We start from the raw sequence: 20,843 nt of genomic DNA, 5'->3' as shown, positions 1-20,843 counted from the left end.
GCAAAATTAAAATTGCTTAAAAAATTAATATTATTAAAAGAATTCCATATTTTTCGTATTGTTACTCTTAAAAATTACAAAAGATAAGCATAATAAACAGTGTGTTAAATCACCCATGATAGCTCTTATGCGGAACAACAGCATAAAAACAAGATAATGATCATTTAAAATGAACACAAAAAAGGTTTCAATACACAAAATGAATGCTTTAACATGGCTATTCCAATTTCTAATAAGATATCATAATTGATGTTTAATTATTTTTTATTTAGGATGCCAACAATTCTGGGTTTATTTTACCTGCTGTCCTTTTCTCACTTTGCATTTCCATGGAGTGTAAATTGTAAAGGTGGTCAAAAAGTAACACATAATGTAATATTTTCATAACAATAATAGTAGAATTTTCATTTTTTGTGGCATAAATCCTGATGTATTTTGAAGAAACTTGATTTAATTAAGCCCTAATTTTCAGTTACTGCTTCATCCAAGTTGGCTTGTGGTGGATAACCTTGTCAACAATGAGCATGAGGGAGGAAACAATGCACACCTCCTAATGTTTTAATAAGGTGGGAGAAAACCTGAGAACCCAGAGAAAAACCCACACTGGCACAGGGAGAACATACTTCAAACAGAGAGGAACACCAGCTCAAGAGCAAACCCTGAAGCTATAAGGTGGCAATGCTATACACTCTGCATCATCGCGCCACCCTTAAACACATATTAGTAATATAATTCATTTCACAGACAAGGATACCTAGGTTAGCTTAATATGTTAAGCCAAGTCTGACTTAGCTTATCTGGGCAACCGTGAGCCCTTACTTCATGTACAGTAAAAATACAAACTCAACACAGAAATATAAACAAAAGACAAAACACAGAGAGCACAAATGACATCCCTGCAGAAGCTTCTCTTCCAAAGTCTTGCCAGCTGCTCAGCAGGAGATAAGAAGTGAGTTAGAGAGAGATGAGTGACTTTGTGGGTTCTCCGACGTGCCACTGTTTGATAGGATCTCACATGCAGCTAGTTCATGACAAAGAGCATTCAGCACCTCCAGAATATGAGCCTTGCCTGTTTAAAAAAAAAAGGGCGAGACAGATGTTCATGATTAAAATGAATGAAATCTGTGATTTTGCTAAACATACAGTATACAGACAAAACGTTTGGACTTGTACCATGATGGGGATCACTGCAAGACTCCAACGTACTCAGTAAGATCTTCCCCAGGGACCTTCTTGATACATTCTGTAATCACATCATCAGTACTTCAATTAAACTCACAGCTAAACAAACTGCAACTAAAACCTGAGAAACGGTGACACATTACAAACAATACAGTATGTATAGAATTAAACACACAAGCAATAGCACACCATCATCATCTATACCGCTCTACACCACCATGTTCTGACCACTGCAGACCAGGAACATCTGACAGGAGCTGCAGTTATGGAGTTGGCCCAATTGAGTTGTCTAGCAATCACAATCTGGCCTGTATCAAATTTAATCAAACTCCTACGCTCCTATGCTAAAATGTTCATTTACTGCCTTATATATTCCACTTACTTCCAGGTGCCACTGTGACTGTGAGATTGTGACTGTAGCTACCAGTGACCCCGTGGCAATGTAATATTTATATACTATAATAGTTTTTGCATTTTTTGTAGCACTGGATCATAAATCCTGATGCATTTTGAGTAACTTGGTTTAATTAAGCCCTAATTTTCAGTTAATGATTTATCCTGGTTGGCTTGTGGTGGATAACCTCGTCAACACTGAGCATGAGGGACGGAACAATGCACACCTCCTAATGTTTTAATAAGGTGGGAGAAAACCTGAGAACCCAGAAAAAACCCACACTGGCACAGGGAGAACATACTTCAAACAGAGAGAAACACCAGCTCAAGAGCAGACCCTGAAGCTAAACCAAAAACAAAACAACAAAACGTAAAAACAAAATAACAAATTAGTTTTGGGTTTTGTTATTTTGCTTTGGGTTTTGTTATTTTGTTTTCCGTTTTGTTAATTTGGTTTTAGATTTGTTATTTTGTTTTTGTTATTTTGTTTTGGGTTTTGTTATTTTGTTTTTTATTTTGTTTTCCGTTTTGTTAATTTGGTTTTAGATTTGTTATTTTGTTTTTGTTATTTTGTTTTGGGTTTTGTTATTTTGTTTTTTATTTTGTTTTCAGTTTTGTTAATTTGTTTTGCACTTCACGGCCACTGTAACATACACATGTGCTGTCTGTTTTTAAAAATATTACACAGAATCTAATAATGCATTGTCACTTTTCATGCTTTATTTTTTGTTATTTCAAATAATTCCTGATAGATTCGAGGTAGCTTTATGGTTAAGGCATTGGAGTACTGATCAGAAGGTCCCAGGTTCAAACTTAAGCACCACCAAGTTGCCACTGTCGGGCCCTTGAGCAAGGCCCTTAAATCTCAACTGTAAAATAAAATGTAAGTCGCTTTGGATAAGGGTGTCGGCCACATGCTGAACAGTAAATGTCTACGAGTCTACATGTAAGATTACATAAAAATCATACAGTACATTCATAATACACATTATCCACGTACACTATATTTTACTTGTTACCTGCCTATATTTTACTCACATAAACCATGACATAATGTATATAAAACTGTTTTTTTCCCCATACTGTGATGGATAAGCTGTGCAGTTTTGAAAGCTCTCAGACTTACCAAATCTCTGAGTTGTTGGAGGAGCTGCAACACATCCATTAGCTTTTCCTCAACCAAAGACAGACGCACCCTCTCTGTCTCCAGCATCTGCAGTTCTCTGTGGAGGAGCTCTGTCTCCTCAGCCTTCTGCTGAAGCTCTTGCACTAATGAGTCCTTTACCTGTGCACAAAAACACATATAATTGTATTATATATTACACATAATATGTTATATTTAACCATATACTGTAGATGGAATCAAAAGTTTCTTAGGTATAATTTGGAGTCAGGTCTTCTCATATTCAATATAATATCTGATTAGGAATAACTCTCCAGTCACAGTCGTCCCCTCACTTGCCTATCATGTTGTTCATCAACGCCCTTCCTTATATAATATTCATACCATGATAATCATGGATAATAATTTTGAGATATTATAGCTATGGAACGGTTATAATAATTACATTAATGGGACATATTTAAATAGTTTAGGTTTTTAACTATAGCAAAATGCAAAAGAATCTGTTTTATAATAAGCCAATCCCTTATATCATGCTCATGCCAGAATCATCGTCCGATTACATTTCCCAGAATGCAGCATGGCCTTCAAACTTTGCCACCGATGACTCAGACGTCCAGCACACACATTCACAGCTCACCTGATTAATGATAACAAGAATTTAAACACAAGCACTCACTGTATTGCGTCTCTACACTCGTGTTGTGAAACAGTACACGCTGTGTGCCAGTTCATTAGGAGCCTGTATATCTGTGTATTGACATCAAGATCTTTTGTTCATGTTCCATTGCTTCTTGTTTTTCTCCTATCCTGTCGTGCTCATGTTGTTTGCTGATCGCCTAACCTTTGCCTATGTACCATTTCTAATTTGCATCACATGTTTGTTTTGATTGCTGAGTTGAACAAAGTTGGGTTGACCTGCAACTGCATCCTGACCTCTCTTTCTGACAAAATACCATGGGCTCATGGACACAGTGGGTGACTTTGACTGGCATCAGGCACTGGCCGCCCAAGGGCACGGGCACCAACAGATTAAGCAGCTCGCTGCTCAGATGTCATAGCTTTAAATAACTCTAAATGAACTTCTCCTCTACAGCGGAGGTATGTTTTAGTCCTGCTTCACTCTGAGTGTCTTCATGGGAGGAACTATCATCCTGGTGCTTGATGGGTTTTGCCAATGCACTTGATAATAATGTTATTGCAAGAACTATTCCAAACCAGCTGAGCTTCATGTCTTAAAATAATAAAATAATACTGTAATGTTGTTGTGCAGGTGGCATGGTTGTTTACTGGTTAGCACTATGGCCTCGCACCTCCAGGGTCAAGAGTTCGATTCCGGAGTAAACTGGAGTACCTGGAGGAAACCAACCAAGTACAGGGAAAACATGCAAGAACAGGTGTGTGCATGGAGTTTGCATGTTCTCCAACCCCCCCGCACACACACACACACACACACACACACACACACACACACACACACACACACACACACACACACACACACACACAAAGTCCAAAGACATACAGATTAGATTAATTGCCGTCCCCAAATTGTTCCCAAATTCTCCTGGGATAGGCTCCAGGCCTCCCGTGACCGTGTATACAGGATAAAGTGGTATAGAAGGTAAGTGATCCAAAATCCACTAATGTAAAATATAGAATTATATATATATATTATATGTGTATTATATTTATATTTTTTACCACACTATTTAGTGGTGCTTTAGTGTGTTTGTGGGTCTGCTTGTCTGTCTGTCTGCAGGGGGCAGCAGTGTACCTGCTCAGGGTCAGTGTCTGCCCTCCAAGCCTGGCTTTCTCTCAGCTCCAGCTGTTTATGGAGACGAGTCACTCTTTCTAACAGCTGCAGAACAGCAGTGTGGCTCTCCTCTGCCCACGACTCGCCCCAATGAGATAGCAGCTTCTTCAGAGCCCTCTCATCACACCTAAAGATAGAACATAGCACTGAGTCATGCATGTGTGTGTGTCTGTGTATGCTTGTGACAATTACAAGTTCCTAGACAATAACACAAGGATTAAAACAAGAATTTTTGAAGAATTTTTTTTTAACACATATCATTGTCATCTATAATAAAGAAGATTGCTTCACTTTTTTCTTCTCAACATTTTGATTACATTTATGGTGCAGATGTAACTTTAGGCAATTGCCAAAGGACTGGCAAAGTCTCGTTACATTCTGTTTGGCCAGTTTTGGGTGATGCTGTGCCAAATCAACACTACAGACATAAAGACATACATACAGACAGAAAATTTCCTGAGTCTGGTTTCTGGTCCTTCAGTGTATGAAACGTAAATATACCATTGAAAGAGTGAATTCTGACCAATGAACAGACAAAATCTTTTATTTTATTTATATTGACAACTTTTATTAATAATGTATACAGTGCAGTTTGTTTATGCAGTTCACGCCAATTGTGAAGGAATGAAAAGGTCTATACTTTTGTTTTTCGGAATGAGAATTTATAATAACACGTCCTGTTATTAATTATTCAGATGTGTTAAACAACTTTGTCTCATGTTCATCGTTTGATCCCAAGCTCAACTGTCTTTAGCGCGTTGCAAAAACAAAACACTTTGACCTTGCCGTTCCAATACTTTCAGAGGGAACTGTAAGTTAATGTGGTATTTATGTTCATAATGTGTAAATTAAACTGGAATAGTACAATGGTTGCCAAATGCATTAAAAAAACATGTCAAGTATTATAGTTCTATAGTATATCGATAGTGTATAGTGTATAGATCTGGCTGAAGACTTCTGGTAATTAATTAAAAAACTAGTGAAAAACTGGGTGTGGCAATAGTATTCAGCTCTTGGAACCATGGCCTGGGTCATCTCCAGACCTAACCCCAGTAGAAAACTGTTGGACAATGATGAGGAAAACAGTCAAGAAACCTCTACTGAACATGATCAAAAAGCAATCAAGCAGGGATGGACTAAGCACATGACACCAGAGTACTGCAGATGTCTTTTTGACGCTATGCCCAGCAAGATCTCACAGGTTTTGAGGAATAAAAGTCTTATTAAAGCATTGAATTTCACTTTTGTCCCACTTTTGTTCGGGATGTTAAACCCATCCGCACTGGTGAATTGCTTCACTCCAAAAGACAAGTGCCTGATAAGATTAATATGTTTTTGAGGTTAGTGCTGTAGTGTAGAGCACTCACCTGTCTCCACAGCAGGAGAGCCGGGTGAGAATTCTCTTCACCTCATCCACTTGTCTCTGCTGCTCTCCTGTCCACCTCTCCTCCTCTTCATCTGACGCTGCCTGACCCTCCACTGAGCGGAAGAGCTGCTCCTCCACTGAGACACGTGACACATGACACGCTCTTCATCAGCAACAGGTATCAGTTACAGAGGCTTCATACAGTAGATAATTTACATGCAGGTTAAACAGATGATTCAGTAAATCAGTGGCACTAAGTGGATTAGTGATAGATTGTGTAAGTCTATAGTAATATGGGCAAAATTACCACACTGTAGTAGTACTATGTAGGGAATAAAACACGACTTGGTGAAATGTTATTCTAGGGTTGTTATATTCCTTACATGCCACTGGAATTTACCACAATTACAATTTTTTAAATGAATGACACAGCTAAGTGGTTGAGATGTTAAGACTTCTGATTAGTGCTATTAATCGATTAAAATTTTTAATCTAGTTAATCGCAGTCACCGACTGCGATTAATCATAATTAATTACAAGTCACAAGTCAGATTTACCGGTATTTTAAATGTGCAATGTTAGATTAAAGTGCATTAGAGGAAACATTATGCAGTTTTATAATATTTTAAAGATTAAAATGTAACTAATGTTAAATTTAAATCTCTCAAATAGGACCAGCATGCAGTGGCTGGGTAGTATCGGCTGTGGCAATACTGGATATATACCTGGATCCTCAGATCGAAAAATCAACAAACTAGAGGCTTAGCCACTTGAGCCACCACTCCCACAGCTTACATTTAATGTGTTCTTGTAAAAATAGTTGCCTTTGAAGGTCGCTCGAGCACACAACTTTGGTTTCATTCAAACTTACATCTAAAAGCTTTTTTTTAAAATAAAACTTGCAATTCAGCACACCTGCCGATGTTTTCTCAGTCCTCTTATTATCCAAGCTAAACGTGCAATTATCACACAAAGCAGGGTATCCGCACTGCGATTATGGGAAGCCATTATGGTCAAACTTGGTCACATGAATAAAAAAATTTGCATTAAAAAATAGTAATGCATTAAAATTTCTAGATTAATCATGTGCTAAGGCATTAATATTGACAGCTCTACTTCTGATTAAATAGGTGTGAGCTAAAGTACCAGCACTGCCAAGATGCCAGCACTGTGCCCTTAAGCAAAGCTCAACTTTCGACTGCTCAGTTGTATGATAATGGACATTACTTCATTTTGCATCAGACTATATCACACCACACTGGAATGGATTATTTCCCTATAACAGCATGGCCTATTGTGTTATTGTATAATTAATCAAGACCTCCTGGCAGAAACAAGAATTGAATTGAATTTATAACCCTTCATTGAGCATGTATGCACTACATATCAAGTGATCTGTCATTTTTTAGAAAGAGTTTCTTTTGATGTTGGAGGAGAACAAAAGCTTCATAACATCATAACTTTCATGAAGCACATGTCTTGACCAGTAGCAGAAACTTGGTACAGGTTTGCAACTTATAAACGATTAACGTGATAAATGGTTATATAATATTTATGATGCAGTGTTCAAGTAAATTGTTATTTAATAATATACTATAACAGTGATGCATTTCCACCAGGTGGCACTTTAGCTGGGTAGTCAAATGGCATTTTTGGTAATGCAGGAAATAAACAATTGTCCAATTAAAATTGTGTCAAGGAAAGAAAACTCAGGATTTCGTATTATAATCAATCTTTTGCAAAACTGATTTTGTCATAATGATAAACAAGTTGTTTGGGGTGGATTTTTTCTTTAAATGCAGATCTCCCATCATACCAAAAATAAGTTAAAACACACAACTGACTGTTGTCATGACTGGTCTCTGCATGGCCTGTTGGAGAGCCACGATCTCGTTGTGTGTCCAGACAACATCGGCTGCTCCGGCGCATTTTGCTCCTGTAGGGCAGCTCGTCTGTGCTGCTGAATACATTAGACACAGGCGACTTAGGGACCTCGGCCCTGCAGAACAACAGACAATCTAGTTATAAATGTTACCACGATAAAACAAATATTAATCTATTAATATATTAAAATAAACGGCAGAATTTTCACTCAAGTTCAACAAATTAAATAAAAAAAAAGTGGTAAAATGGTAAATAGCGTGAGGTTTATGTCAATCACATTAAAAGGAATTATGTACATTTATAAACAAATTTTTTAAAATGTAAAATAGACATTATGTCAATATGTTAAAACTACACAAGGCACATTTTTATATATTATATTATAGATTTTTATATATTATAATATTAATAATAATATCATATTATTATCAAGGCATTTTCATATACAGTATATCAATATATAACTATAAATTATTAAATAAATTCAGATTTTCTTTTCCTAAAGTGTGTATACATTTTTTGTCCGACTCTGTATAAAAACTGTCAGGTATTGCTTCATTCCTTTATAAAACATCAAAGAAAAGCCAAGTGACATCAGCTAGTGTGCCATAATTCTTGTCCATAAGCACCATAATAATTTCATTGGCTCTTGTGATAAAGCAGCACATGCAGGGCGGACTGTGTGTAATTGAAGCCAGGCCCAGAGTCAGCCACAGCATGTTTTTAACTCAGAGCACGAGCTAGCTTCACAGCCTGAGTGGAAAACAGCAATGCTCTTATAAACATAAAGGACCATAAACACACAAAGCACATAAAAAAAAAAAAAAACTATAATAAATCTTAACAACACACACAAGTTTAAAATTAATATTGTAAATATGTTGGCCTGCTAAACAGCTTGTTACGGTTGGTTAATGTGTAGGTAGGAAATTATTTTTCTTTATAGGCATTCTAAACGTATAAACTTTAAATGTTTTAAAAGTACAAAGCACCTCTGATATAAAGTGCAATCGATTGTTTTTATTCCTAGCCATGGTTTCAATGCGTCTTTGGTCATTTGTGTAGGAGGAAATCCGATAGGGGGCCTTCATGAATCAGAGATTAAGTGTTTCCAGATGACTGCCTTTTGCCAGAGGAGAAAAAAAGGAAAGGAAAAAAAAAAACTGAAGAAATACACTTTCAGCAGACTGAATCCTGGAGAGTGAAAAAAGACGCACACATCCTGCATCCTGCTGCCAAGGGGAGTCTTCAGCATGCAAAAGCTTTAACCCTGGTCTCTGTAAGCTGCAGGACAAGCTAACAAAACATTGTCCCCTGGGCTGCAGGCTCAGGAATGGGTACTGAGCAGAGGTTAAGGTCAGGATCTGGGGTACTAGTGGTGGATACAGCAGAATAGATTCAACAATGGTGTTTCTTCTGGGCAGGAGTTGTCTTGGAGGAAGACAGTCTTGCAGGGTTTAGTGTTTTTCCCTGTAATACACGCCCAACTTTTCTTAAGAATTCTATGTTGAAGTCACAGTACTACGGGATTGACTCTGGACCAGATTTACAGATTTACAACCTATGCCTGCTCCTACTTTAGGAATCCACATAAATGTTGCTGATACCTCAATATAGGACCTAACAGGTTGCTATGGGGAACCAACGTCACCAGAATGATCGTTATGGTCTAGTTATAGAAGGGGCTTGTCAAGGCTCAGTGCGACTAATTGGATTTTAATTGACAGCATGGGAGTGTGTAAGGGGCAGATGGAGATGATTATGATGAAAACATAAAGCTTTGGAAGAAGAAAGGGTTCTGCTGTTAGAGGGGGTAAAACTTGCCTTTCCTCATCATCGTTAGACTTTTTTAATCATCTGGAGTTTAATTCTATCACATGCTCCATAATGTTTATGTGAATGTCTGTTAATTTATCGAAAAATAAAATAAAATAATAAAAAACATATGATTAGGTAAAGGTATGGCATCACCCTGAACATCTGAATTGATTCCAACTTTATAACCATTCAACATGTACTTGGCATGTTTCTAACTGGATGTGTTCATACTCACCAGGGGTGCATTAATTATTAACAAAAGATTACATTTAATGTATTTTATCAAAATATTTTCTGTTTAAATATTTACCCTGTGGGTAATAATGACATTAACTTAACTACATCAGCAACACTTCAACGGGTGATATTTACATTTAGGCATTTTGGCAGACGCTCTTATTCAGAGCGACTTACATTTTTATCTCATTACACATCTGAGCAGTTGAGGGTTAAGGGCCTTGCTCAAGGGCCCAACAGTGGCAACTTGGTGGTTGTGGGGTTTGAACCTGGGATCTTCCAAACCGTAGTTCAATGCCTTAACCACTGAGCTACCCCTGACCCTATAATGATATACAGCAATATCACACCAAAGCATCGCATCGGTGTTAAAAGGTGTCTCACCTAAGTAAAAAAAAAAAGAGTAATTTTTAAATAAGACCATATAACACCATTTTTCATAACACATAAAACTGTTAAGATACTGCAACATGAACTTGACGTGGTTACAGACACTACAGAGTTTTTGCTTTTTAAGCATTTACCAAAAAACATTTTATTGAAGCAACAATTTTACAGTTCATACACTTCTATAGGTTTACACCAATTTTAGTATTAATAGTATCATAAACAAATTTGAATAATTTTCATTTCAAATTATTTAACGAGACAGCTAAAAATGAGCATTTTGAGGTGTAATGTAATTAAAAAAACTAACTTTTTTTAACATGTCAGTAAATGTCCCCAATAGAAGCCCAAGGTAACATATTCACATGACTGGCATGTTGTGACTCAAGGCCGAGATGCTAATGACTTGTCTCCTAAATTGACATTTCAAACTTTTTCCCAGCTGGCTTTTGCTCCACGACTTTGAAAGTGGATATGTCTGGGTAATTACAAGCAAAGACATTTTAGCCAACAGACAACCATCTGGTAGCATTAATCCCATTGTCCTTGGTTTCATCTAAACGGCTGTATTTTTTCGAATATATTCACGTCACAGATAGTGACGTAAATATATTAGAGAAAATATCCGAGTCAAACTAGAAGCTCTATAACCAGTGTTTCGATGAAACGGAAGATGATTTTACAGATTGTTTTACAGTGAGCCTCACTGCTATAAAAGCTAGCATATATAACACTCTGACTGCTTAAAGATGAACACACTGCACTTTAGTACTGAGCTAAGCGTGCTTTATAAAGCCTTTCAGAATGGCAAGATGATTTTCATTAACTTTTCTTCCATACCCTTTGGGACTGTTTTCTTCACAGGCGGATTTGTTTCTTACAGGAAAATGCACAGAGCAAGCAACAAAACAGAAACAGATGCAGGGTGAAAGAGGAGAATGTGAATAATGCTCCAAGTGGTAAGAAGGGACGCTTAATCAATACCAAGCATGACTTTGTGTCTCGGGCTTGGGACATTCATCATATCGGTGCTTGGTTCAGGGTCACTGGTACCACCGTTACGTTCGAGGTTTCAGGTATAATAACAACAGGATCAGGTATCGCACGGCTTGACTCACGCTCGCAGGTCGGACCTGCGTGAACAAAAACCGAGGGGCAGCTGCTTAGGGTTAAGGAGTGAGGAAACCGGGCATTTCCTGTGTTTAGTAAAACAAAGCTGTCATTACAGCCTGATGTTTATTCTCTCTAGTTTTCTGTCTGAGTCTTCTTTTACATTTTCTGTGTCTCTACTGAAAGCTTCAATGAGTTTTTGTGTCAGAATGATTCTAATACAAGCATCATCATCTGATTACACAATTATATATTATATATTATACAATTTCCCTTTGGGATTAATAAGATACTATATGAGAAAAAATATATGATATTAATAATAGTTATCATCATACAGGGATAAATGGCTGTCTGGCATAACACTGATCGGTTTGCAACAGTTTGCAGAGTCTTGAAAAAAAGTATAAAATATTTGTAAAAAGTGGTAAAAAATTACGGTTTATGCATTACAAATTTATGACCATTTATTCTTTTATTTCCAAAGTGGTTTGTCTGAGGTTCTGCTCTGGTACTTTTCTTCATTAAACCTGACCAAGACGAAGTAATTTTAGAAGAGAAGGCTATTAGACTGACCATGCGAGCAACCAATCCCAGACATTGCCATGCCATCTGCTAACTGAAGCATCTGATGCATACTATAGTCCTAGCTCATGCATAGACTGTAAACATATCAATAATGTCATAACAGAATATAACTCATTAAATTTAATCCAAGACAGATAGAAATTAGTAGAAAGCCCTATGTATTAGGATGTACAGTAGTATAACACAAATACAGGATTATATAATACAGAAAATGTAGAAGCTGCTTCTGAAGTTTATGCAACATGGAAAGGACCAATCGTACGATCAATCTTTTTAGGAAATTCTAAAAATTTCAAGTTGCTAACTTCAGCCGGGAGAAATAATTTAGATGTGCCCCAAAAATTGCCATTTTTCAGCGTTGTACTGTACTGTCTTGCTTTAAACAATAATAATTAAAATGCAAATTATTCATATTTCTTTATAAGTATTGATACCTAAATTTATGTAAGCTTATAGAAGCTTAAGACCTGTAAAAATTGTTGCTTAAATTAAAGCATTGAGTGCAAAATTAAAGATTTTCTCCCAAAGAAATCTGTAGTGTCCGTAACCATGTTAAATTTAAATTCTTAACAATTTAGCATTTTATAATAATACACTTTTTAAAGTTGATGTATTTTCTCTCTAAATTGGCCAGATTTCATCTGAATGATAATTATTGATTCTACTGATACAAAAATTAGTGTAAATTTCTAGAAGCATGTAAAAATTGTTTTAACAACTTAAATTTAAACATTTCATACAGAATTATAGATTTTTTTCCCCAAAAAAATCTGTAGTGTCCGTAACCATGTCAAATCCATATTACAATATTTTAACAACTTTGCATTTTAGAATAAACACTTTCTTAGGTTTTTGTCTTTTCATGTGAAATCTAAAATGGCCAAGTTTCATCTGAAGGACACGATCATTGAAAGATTTGAATTTAAAAAAGTTAGTAAGACACTACAACTAAGTGAGACATTTTTTGGCATTGATACCATGTTTTGGATGATTTGAAATTATAAGCGTAAGCAACTGTCACATTAAAAATAATATAAGTATTGAAAGCATCAAGCAGACCATGTAAGCAGTGCATCTTTCCTGCCTTGTTATTACGACTTGAGCCCCCAGTAAACAATCTGAAAGGAAGGATGCACACCGCTATCAAACAAAGCATCTGGTGGAAAAATGTACAGAGAAAAGATCGGACGGAAATCTTCATCTGAAGTTTGAGCAATGGTAAACATTATGCTTCGAGTTGTTGATTTAATAACACAAATATCTCCACAAAGTCACCTGTGAATATGAGTAGGAGAAGAGGACTGAATAACTATATAGCACTTTGAGTTGCTGCTCTTATAAGAGTAACAACATGGTGAAATAGAGCTCAAAGTCCCAGAGCTTATATATATATTTGTCTGTCCTTAACTACAGGTTGCAATTATGGCACACATTACCATTTAACCGCTTACCCCTGTGAGGTCTCGCTGTGTTGTTAACTTTCAAATCTCTACCTGCTTCAGACATAACACAGGGAAGAACAATTAGTTTGTCCTTTTCAAGCCTGTCATTACGGGCTGCAGAAACACAGTTTTACAAACGGCTACTGCAGAGCACCTGAAATTACAGTTCTCATGACCAGAACTGTTTATTTAAACACAGCCTCTGTGATCTTCCACTATGACGTTAAAAAATATTAGCAAAAATAGTAAAGCCCACGGTGGAACGGAGGCTTAGTGCTTAGCACTATCGCCTTGCACCTCCAGGTTCCGGGTTCGTATCCCGTTATCTCGTCTGTGGGCATGAAGTTTGCATGCGTGTTAGACTAATTGGTGGTCCCAAATTGCCTGTAGTGTGTACATGTGAGTGTGTGTATGTGTGCCCTGCCTCGTGCCCTAAGTCTCCTGGGATAGGCTTCAGGCTCCCTGCAACTCTGTATACAGTACAGGATAAAGCGTGAGTAAGTAAAGCCCAAATGTCAGGCGTAGATGTCTTCACCAGTGGCGTGCAGACATGATTAAAACCAGGACAACAGCCATTTTAACATCACAGCAAGATGGGAGGGTCCTGTTTATCAGCTTGAAGCTTCACTCTTTCTCATCTCTGAGGATACAGAGACAGTAATCCAACAGCTGACTATTTGCATCTTTCCCCAGATGGTGCCCCCACATCTCTTTTGTTCCTTCTCCCCCAGCCTCCAGACATCATTGTCCCTGCCGGTCTATCCCTCTTCGGCATTTATTGGGAGGTGAAAACGCCTCCAGCCCTTTAAGATACACATGGCTTGCTCTCCTGTTTTTCATGGAAATGAAGTCAGCAGATCCATTACTTTCCCAGAGTCTCCTCCGCAGGGCCTGTCCCCGCAACTAAACCTCCCTCCGTCTCTTCCACTCTTCATCACAGCCAGCAGGCTTTTCATAGTGCGCTTACATTTATAGACTCAGTCTGTTGTGGGTCTTTTGTACCATTACAGGAAAAACCTTGTTTCAGATTTTACTTAAGATATCTCAGTATTGAAGTGAAATAAGTAAATAAACCAAATTTTAGGGCAAGAACATTTGGTGTACAATGCTAAAAAAGGACATAACAACTGAATTGAACTCGGTAGTATCTTCAGTTCTCACTGCCAAAAACTTCAACTCTCGTTAAACATTCTGCCTTTTATTATAATCCCTCAAAACCCCCATCAAAAGGAGACATCTTGAGAAATTGGCATTATTAGCAGAACAGAGCTCTTTTTAATGTGGGATATGGACACAAAGTCACTGACCGTTTCCGTCACCACATGGGGTGGACGAGGCAGGTGTGGTATTCAAGTGACCACTTTAGACAAGAGAGGAATAATAGTAGCATTTATAAATCAGGTCAAAAAAAAGAAAGAAAGACTGAAGGGCAAGTGGGTCACTTACTGACCTATGGTGCATGACCAGTGTCATGTCCCCGAACAGACAGCTGTGTCAAATGCAATCATCTGGAGTACTGCCTTTAAACAGCTGTGTGCTGAGTGTCAGCTCTCCTGCGGTTCGATCAATGTTTGTTTCATTATCATAGTTAGAACATGGTCTCTGGAGGGACCGTATGAATGACTTTTGCAATATTCTGTTTTGCTTGGGTGCTATTTTTATTTCAGCTCTTGTTTAGGACGTTTACAGGGTCATATACAGGAATTTGCTAATATACCGATCTTTCCGACAGATATAGTGTCTGTAACCCATTTTCAGCTCGGAAGACAACCTTGTAAATGCATATAAGTTTCATGTCTAAAAAAAATAAAATTTATAATTTAATTGAAATTAAAGTCAAAGATGGCCTTAACAACACAGCATTGTATAGGCAGGGGGTCCTCTAATACGTGAGGGTTTAAGTGAAACAGTTGCTAGGATTCAGGCTTTGACAGTTCATCTATTATTCAAAGAGAGCGCAGATAGCAGTGAAGCTGTTGAAGATTGATTGGGACTTTCAGTCTGTTTAGGTCAGGCCTTTTAACTCTCCCAAAGTGCTGGCCCTAAAGTGAATGGAGCTCACTCTGAATGGATCAGCCCTATTGTAATTCTGAATGAATTATGTGGTTTAAGAGTATGAAAAGGGACTCACGTTTTAGCATGACTACAGACATTCTTTGTACCTTAGCACGGCTGGTTCTGAAGAATGAATGAGGATTTTTTTTTTTATCATCAATGCCGAAATAAAGCATCATCTCTTATCTCCATGGTGATATATATCTGAATAACAGCCCAACGGTCATCTGTGCAAAAGCCGATGAAACCAAAAGCGCAAGTGAACAGCTGACCGTATTGTAAACATTAATTAAACGGCTGAGACTTTTGAAAGTGCAATGACAGGCTAGGTAAAAAACCTAAATTCCGCTGAAGTAAGCAGTACCCAACCGAAGCTGCACTGAGTTTCAATAAACCCAACCAGCAGCCCACTCGCCACACACGTTGTCTGCCTAATGAACCCAAACAAAACAAGGTCTGCACTCGAGAGAGTAAACCACATCAAGGCAGCTTAACTAGCATGTAGGCTGCCACACTTGTTCATGATCCAAACGACTGGATTGACTGGGAGCCATTTTAGAAACTACAGACCACTAAGTTAGATGAGACAAAACAGAATTATGCAATAACATGCACCGATTCACTGCCTACAGACAGTCTGGGCCAATTTTAAAACAATCCAAGGCTCAGGCCTTTGATAAAACAACCAGCAAATCAGCAGTGTGACAGGAATGCACTGGCAGATTAAGAAGCTGGCTAACGTATAAATGGAAGCTCTGTCTCGTCTCCATTTGACTCACCTGTAATAAAGAAGTTCCATCTCCAGCTGTTGCACGTGTCTTTGCAGGACTGGAACGTGGCCGGCTTTGGCTTCTAGCTCTTTCACTTTGCTCAAGCCGTTGAGCAGAGCCTCCCTGGCTTCCTCCACCTTTTTCCTCATCTCTGCCTGCTCCTTTTTCAGGGTTCTGTTGCATTCCTCTAGCAACAGCACAGCCTCCCGAGAAACATGCAGTTCCTGTTCCAGTTTCTTGTTCAAAAGCAGGACATCCTCAATCTGTGCAGAATTCTGGGTCAGTTCTGTTTCTGTAAAAATATCCTGAAGTCTTTTCTTACTGCTCTGAATGGTGGATTTTTGAGCAATGCGCGTCTGACGGGCAACAAAGCATCCGCTGTCTGGCCTGTGTTTCAGATGACTCTTCCACAGTCCAACCTAAAGCGTACAGAAAAACATCAGGATCTATGAAACACAGATGATGTCACATAAGAACAATACTGTACACACTATGCATGCTTTAAATGTATTTAAAACATGATCATAGTTTTTTTTATTTTTTACTTTGACAGTAAACTAATAATAATAAACGGTCACACTGGTGCATTCCAAGTTCTCTTTAAAATGTGATTAACTAAGACACTTAATATTTATTAAATTTGATTAATGCTTCATTTGTCATGTACACAGGGTTTTACAAGGCTGTACAGTGACGCCTTGCACCTCTAGGTTTCGGGTTCGATTCACACCTCAGGTCTGTGTGCATAGAGTTTGCATGTTCTCCCCGTGCTTGGTGGGTTTCCTTCGGGTGCTCTGATTTCCACCCACATTTTCCGTCCACACAGCTAAATATTTCTAATAGCTTTGATTTAAGAAGGAAATGCCTCATTCATTTTTGTTCACCTTAAATAACCACTTCATTTGGTCAGAATTAAATTTGATGCAGAGTATGTCCTAGGAACACTGGGCAGAAATAGATCTTGAATGGGACATAAGTTCATCCTAGGGCAACATAAACACATCACCACAGACTCTTTTAAACCTAGGGGCAATTAAGCATAGCCAATCCACCTACTGTCACATAGGAAACAAGAGAACCCAGACAAACATACATAAAAAAGTGAGATCGTACACTGCAGCTCCACGAAGACAGTAACTGAGATCAAACCAGGATTAAACTAGACACCAATCACACTTTTTTTCAATTATATTAAAATAGTTAATTCATGCAATACCCAATAATGTTTTAAAACTAAGTCTCTCTTCATATACAAGCTGACTATCTCAATATAATTATATATACATTCAGCAGTTTTATATGAAACCTCAGCAGTTATCTGACTGAATGAGAGGATTCCAAGAGCGTTGATAATAGATGATAACACCAGTGAGACATTTAACTATATATCACTCTGCGTCCCAAGTGTTCTACAATCGTTAATTACACTAACTGTCGATCGCCCATATGGGTGAAAGTAGGTTAGCATGGAATCCAATACTGAGGAGAGAGCAGTTACCTGCCAAAATGCACATTCAAAACCAGCAAGAAAACACATCACATGTCATTTTAAACAATATTTTGTCTACTTAATAACTGCCCCTAAGCTTCAAAATGCCTGTGTCTTTTTTTATTTATGTCTACACTGAGCTAGAAAGCTAACTAGCGCCTAAGACAAGGCTGACTCACAAATCCTATTATAACCCCTAATCAAGGGCATTGCTTAGTGTGTGGAACAAGTAACTACTTGGGATTCAATCCTGCAATGCGGATGCTAAATGAATAGATATTTTAATGTGAAATGAGTAAAAAAATATAAATAGAAAACTAAAAGATTTACAGAACAGTCCACCACTTGCATGGTTTATTCTCATCACTCCTTGGCTACATAGTAATGGAAAGAATTTAAAACTACTTTCATAACTGATTACACTAACTGTCAGTCTCCAACTCCGTTGACCAAAAAAGGTCAACACATGGTAAAAACAGGTAAGAACGTTTCACTGTAAAATTACTACAGTATTACAGTATATTAATATGTTTGAGCTGGCAACAAGCTATTTAACCTTAAATAATGCAGTGAAGAACTTCTCATTTTTTAAACAACAATGTCAGAAGACATATACTGCGGTTGTGGTAAGGATGTTCCCTTACGTTTCACAAAGGTCAAATTACTGGTATGCATCAAGCAAAGAAAGCAACTAAGGAGATTGGTGAAACTACTAAAATTGGGCTAAGAACTATTCTGCATGTTTGATGATAACTGAAGGATAGTGGGGAACCATCATCTTTAAAGAAGAGATGAAAAAGAAAAAAAAAATCAATGATTATCCAAGATCACATAAACATTTGGTGAAATTAAATCGTGAAAAAACAACAACAACAACAGTAGATTCATAATGAAAGTAAGAACATTTCCACATAAAATGAAAAGACAGCTCAAGGCATTGAAAGTAAACAGTTGTGAAAAAAACAAATCTTAAAAAAAAAAAAAACACCTTATAAGTGAGGGTAATCGAAAAACGAAAGCTCCAGCTGCAAATGAACTGTGGAGCAATAGACAAAGGTCATGTGGTTTGATGAGTCTAGATTTATCCTGTTGCAGAGTGATAGGTGCATTAGTATAAGAAGAGAGGTGGATGAAGTGATGCACCCATCATGGTGTGTTAACTGCATAACGGCAGTGTTATGATCTGAGTTCAGGAGTTGCTTCTTGTCTAGGTTCAGCAACATTAAGTGCACAAAAAATGAGGTCAGCTGAGTATCGGAATATACTGAAAGACCGGGTTTTTCCATCCAAATTTTTTTTTCCCCTCATGGCACAGGCATATTCCAAGATGACAATGCCAGGATTCCTCTGGCTCAAATTGTGAAAAAATGGTTCAGGAGGCATAAAACATCATTTTCACACGTGGATTGGCCACCACAGACTCCAGACCTTAATCCCATTGAGAATCTTTGACATGTGCTGGTTAAGACTTTACACACTGCTCAGACACTCTCATGATCATTACAAGATGTTTAAAAGAAATAAATGCGAATCTGGCTGGAAATGAATGCTGTGACATAAGCTTATCAACTGCAAATGCGTTCAATTAAATTAAATATTGTGGGTTTTTTTTTCTTTTAGCCAGCAGTAGATGTTACTGGGGCTGTGGAACCTATACAGGGTTTTCCATAGTAATTAATGGCTGATGACTTTATACAAAGATTGGTGTATGTCTATTGTAAATGAGATACAGTATCTCTAATTGACTCACCTTAACCCACACCAAATAACACTTTGTCTTCCAAGCCTCCCAGATTGACTTGGTAACTTTTGATTTGATTATTTATGCGAAATGCCATATTTCCTAACATCACAGAATAAAAAGTAACAGAAACAGGTATAGGGACTGTGTTACATTTGCCACTGGATATGGCCACGCATGAAGGGAGGGGGAATAAAAGGCAAGAACTGCCTCTAGGAAAAGAAATGCATAAATACTTAAATAAATGAAAATAATTCAGCAGGATTAAGGTAAAAAAATTTTTTTTTGCAAACTTTGTTACTGAAACAGAAGCACTCACTTGCAGGGCTAAAGAGCGCGCATCACTGCTCTGAAGAGCCGCACGCATGTCCTCCACCAACTCCCGCAGACTTGCGTTTTCCTCCTCCAGCTTGGCTATCCTGTCCTCCGCTTCCTCCAAAGCCACAATGTCCTCATAACACTCGCGTGTGCACGACCCTTGTCTGCATCCCGGACTGTGTTGGTCGGACGCGGTAGTGGAGTCACTGGTGCGCCTCCCCGGGCCCGGGCTGAGCAGCGTCTCTCTGCGCCTCATCGGGCTCCGCAGGCGGATCTGCGTCTCGATGTGCTCGCTCTCTCTGGCCACCAGCAGCCGGCCGTCCTCGTAATGGCTCCCAGCTTTGGTGCTGAAGTATCCGCAGAGCTTGGCGTGGAACTGGCGGAAACTGAATTCGCTCGGCAAGCTGTCCAGAACCTCCATGCACTCCTCCGACTCCGTCTCTTTATTCAGCCCCAGGATCTCACACAGGATCTGGAAATCTTCGGCCGGGATCCTGCCGTCGCCCTGGCAGTCCAGGTGGTGAAAGATCTCCTGCAGGTACTGATCCAGACCAGTGGCCAGGACGATGATCTCGTTCTCCACGCCGCGGTCCAGTCCGTAATGGTAAGCCAGTGTGCTCACTATCCATTGTGTCCTGCGCGCCGGGCGGCTGTACGGATCACCCGCGTCTGGTGCTTCCATTCTCCGGGTCTCGCTCAGAACCGCTCCATTTATATATTTAATAAATCTAGCAGTTTCAGGGGGGAAAAACAAACGAGCTACTTAGGCGAACATCATCCTCATCTCATAAACCACTGTGAGCCTGTGTGTGTGTGTGTGTGTGCGCCCGCGCGCGCGCGTGTGTGGAATGTAACGTACAGCCCACCAAACACTGAGAAGAAAAAAACTTTTGAAAAGCAGTTAACCATTTGCTGGTACCTACCCGTTCCTCACCGTTACTGCTGTGTTACTATATGAGCTCGGTGTTTTGCTGGCAAAGCATTACAATTCTTTTGATCTGAATCGCATCATTATGATGACGAGTTATAATAGTCATTAAAAAACAAATACACTTTCTAATATCACATTGGACCACATTTTGCTTTGATTACAGACGTGGCATGGTTTTGATAAGCTAAAGCAA

The 20,843-nt window shown here is 38.4% G+C and overlaps 1 protein-coding gene across 1 annotated transcript; it reads right to left on the bottom strand.

The window, feature by feature from the left end:
• Positions 1–57: 57 nt before the first annotated feature.
• On the bottom strand, positions 58–20,517 carry efcc1 (EF-hand and coiled-coil domain containing 1). Its single transcript, XM_053484290.1, has 8 exons — positions 19,721–20,517; positions 16,181–16,590; positions 7,725–7,879; positions 5,882–6,017; positions 4,476–4,641; positions 2,702–2,860; positions 1,174–1,243; positions 58–1,069 (listed from the first exon to the last, which is right to left on the bottom strand). The coding sequence occupies exons 1-8, from the start codon at positions 20,399–20,401 to the stop codon at positions 933–935; spliced, it is 1,914 nt and encodes a 637-aa protein (XP_053340265.1). The 5' UTR covers positions 20,402–20,517; the 3' UTR covers positions 58–932.
• Between the last annotated feature and the right edge of the window lie 326 nt (positions 20,518–20,843).

Source organism: Clarias gariepinus, chromosome 23 (assembly GCF_024256425.1).
Source record: "Clarias gariepinus isolate MV-2021 ecotype Netherlands chromosome 23, CGAR_prim_01v2, whole genome shotgun sequence".
Taxonomy (NCBI): domain Eukaryota; kingdom Metazoa; phylum Chordata; class Actinopteri; order Siluriformes; family Clariidae; genus Clarias; species Clarias gariepinus.
This window is presented reverse-complemented; position numbering and strand designations above follow the sequence as displayed.

Bases quoted from the DNA above. Each gene is read 5' to 3' on its own strand.
- efcc1 (XM_053484290.1), bottom strand. From the start codon at position 20,401: ATGGAAGCACCAGACGCGGGTGATCCGTACAGCCGCCCGGCGCGCAGG. The intron at 6,018-7,724 runs GTCAGTTGTGTG...CACGTGTCTCAG, and splicing joins AGAGACCAGTCATGACAACA to TGGAGGAGCAGCTCTTCCGC. The intron at 4,642-5,881 runs GTGAGTGCTCTA...TTCTATCTTTAG, and splicing joins CTCTCCTGCTGTGGAGACAG to GTGTGATGAGAGGGCTCTGA.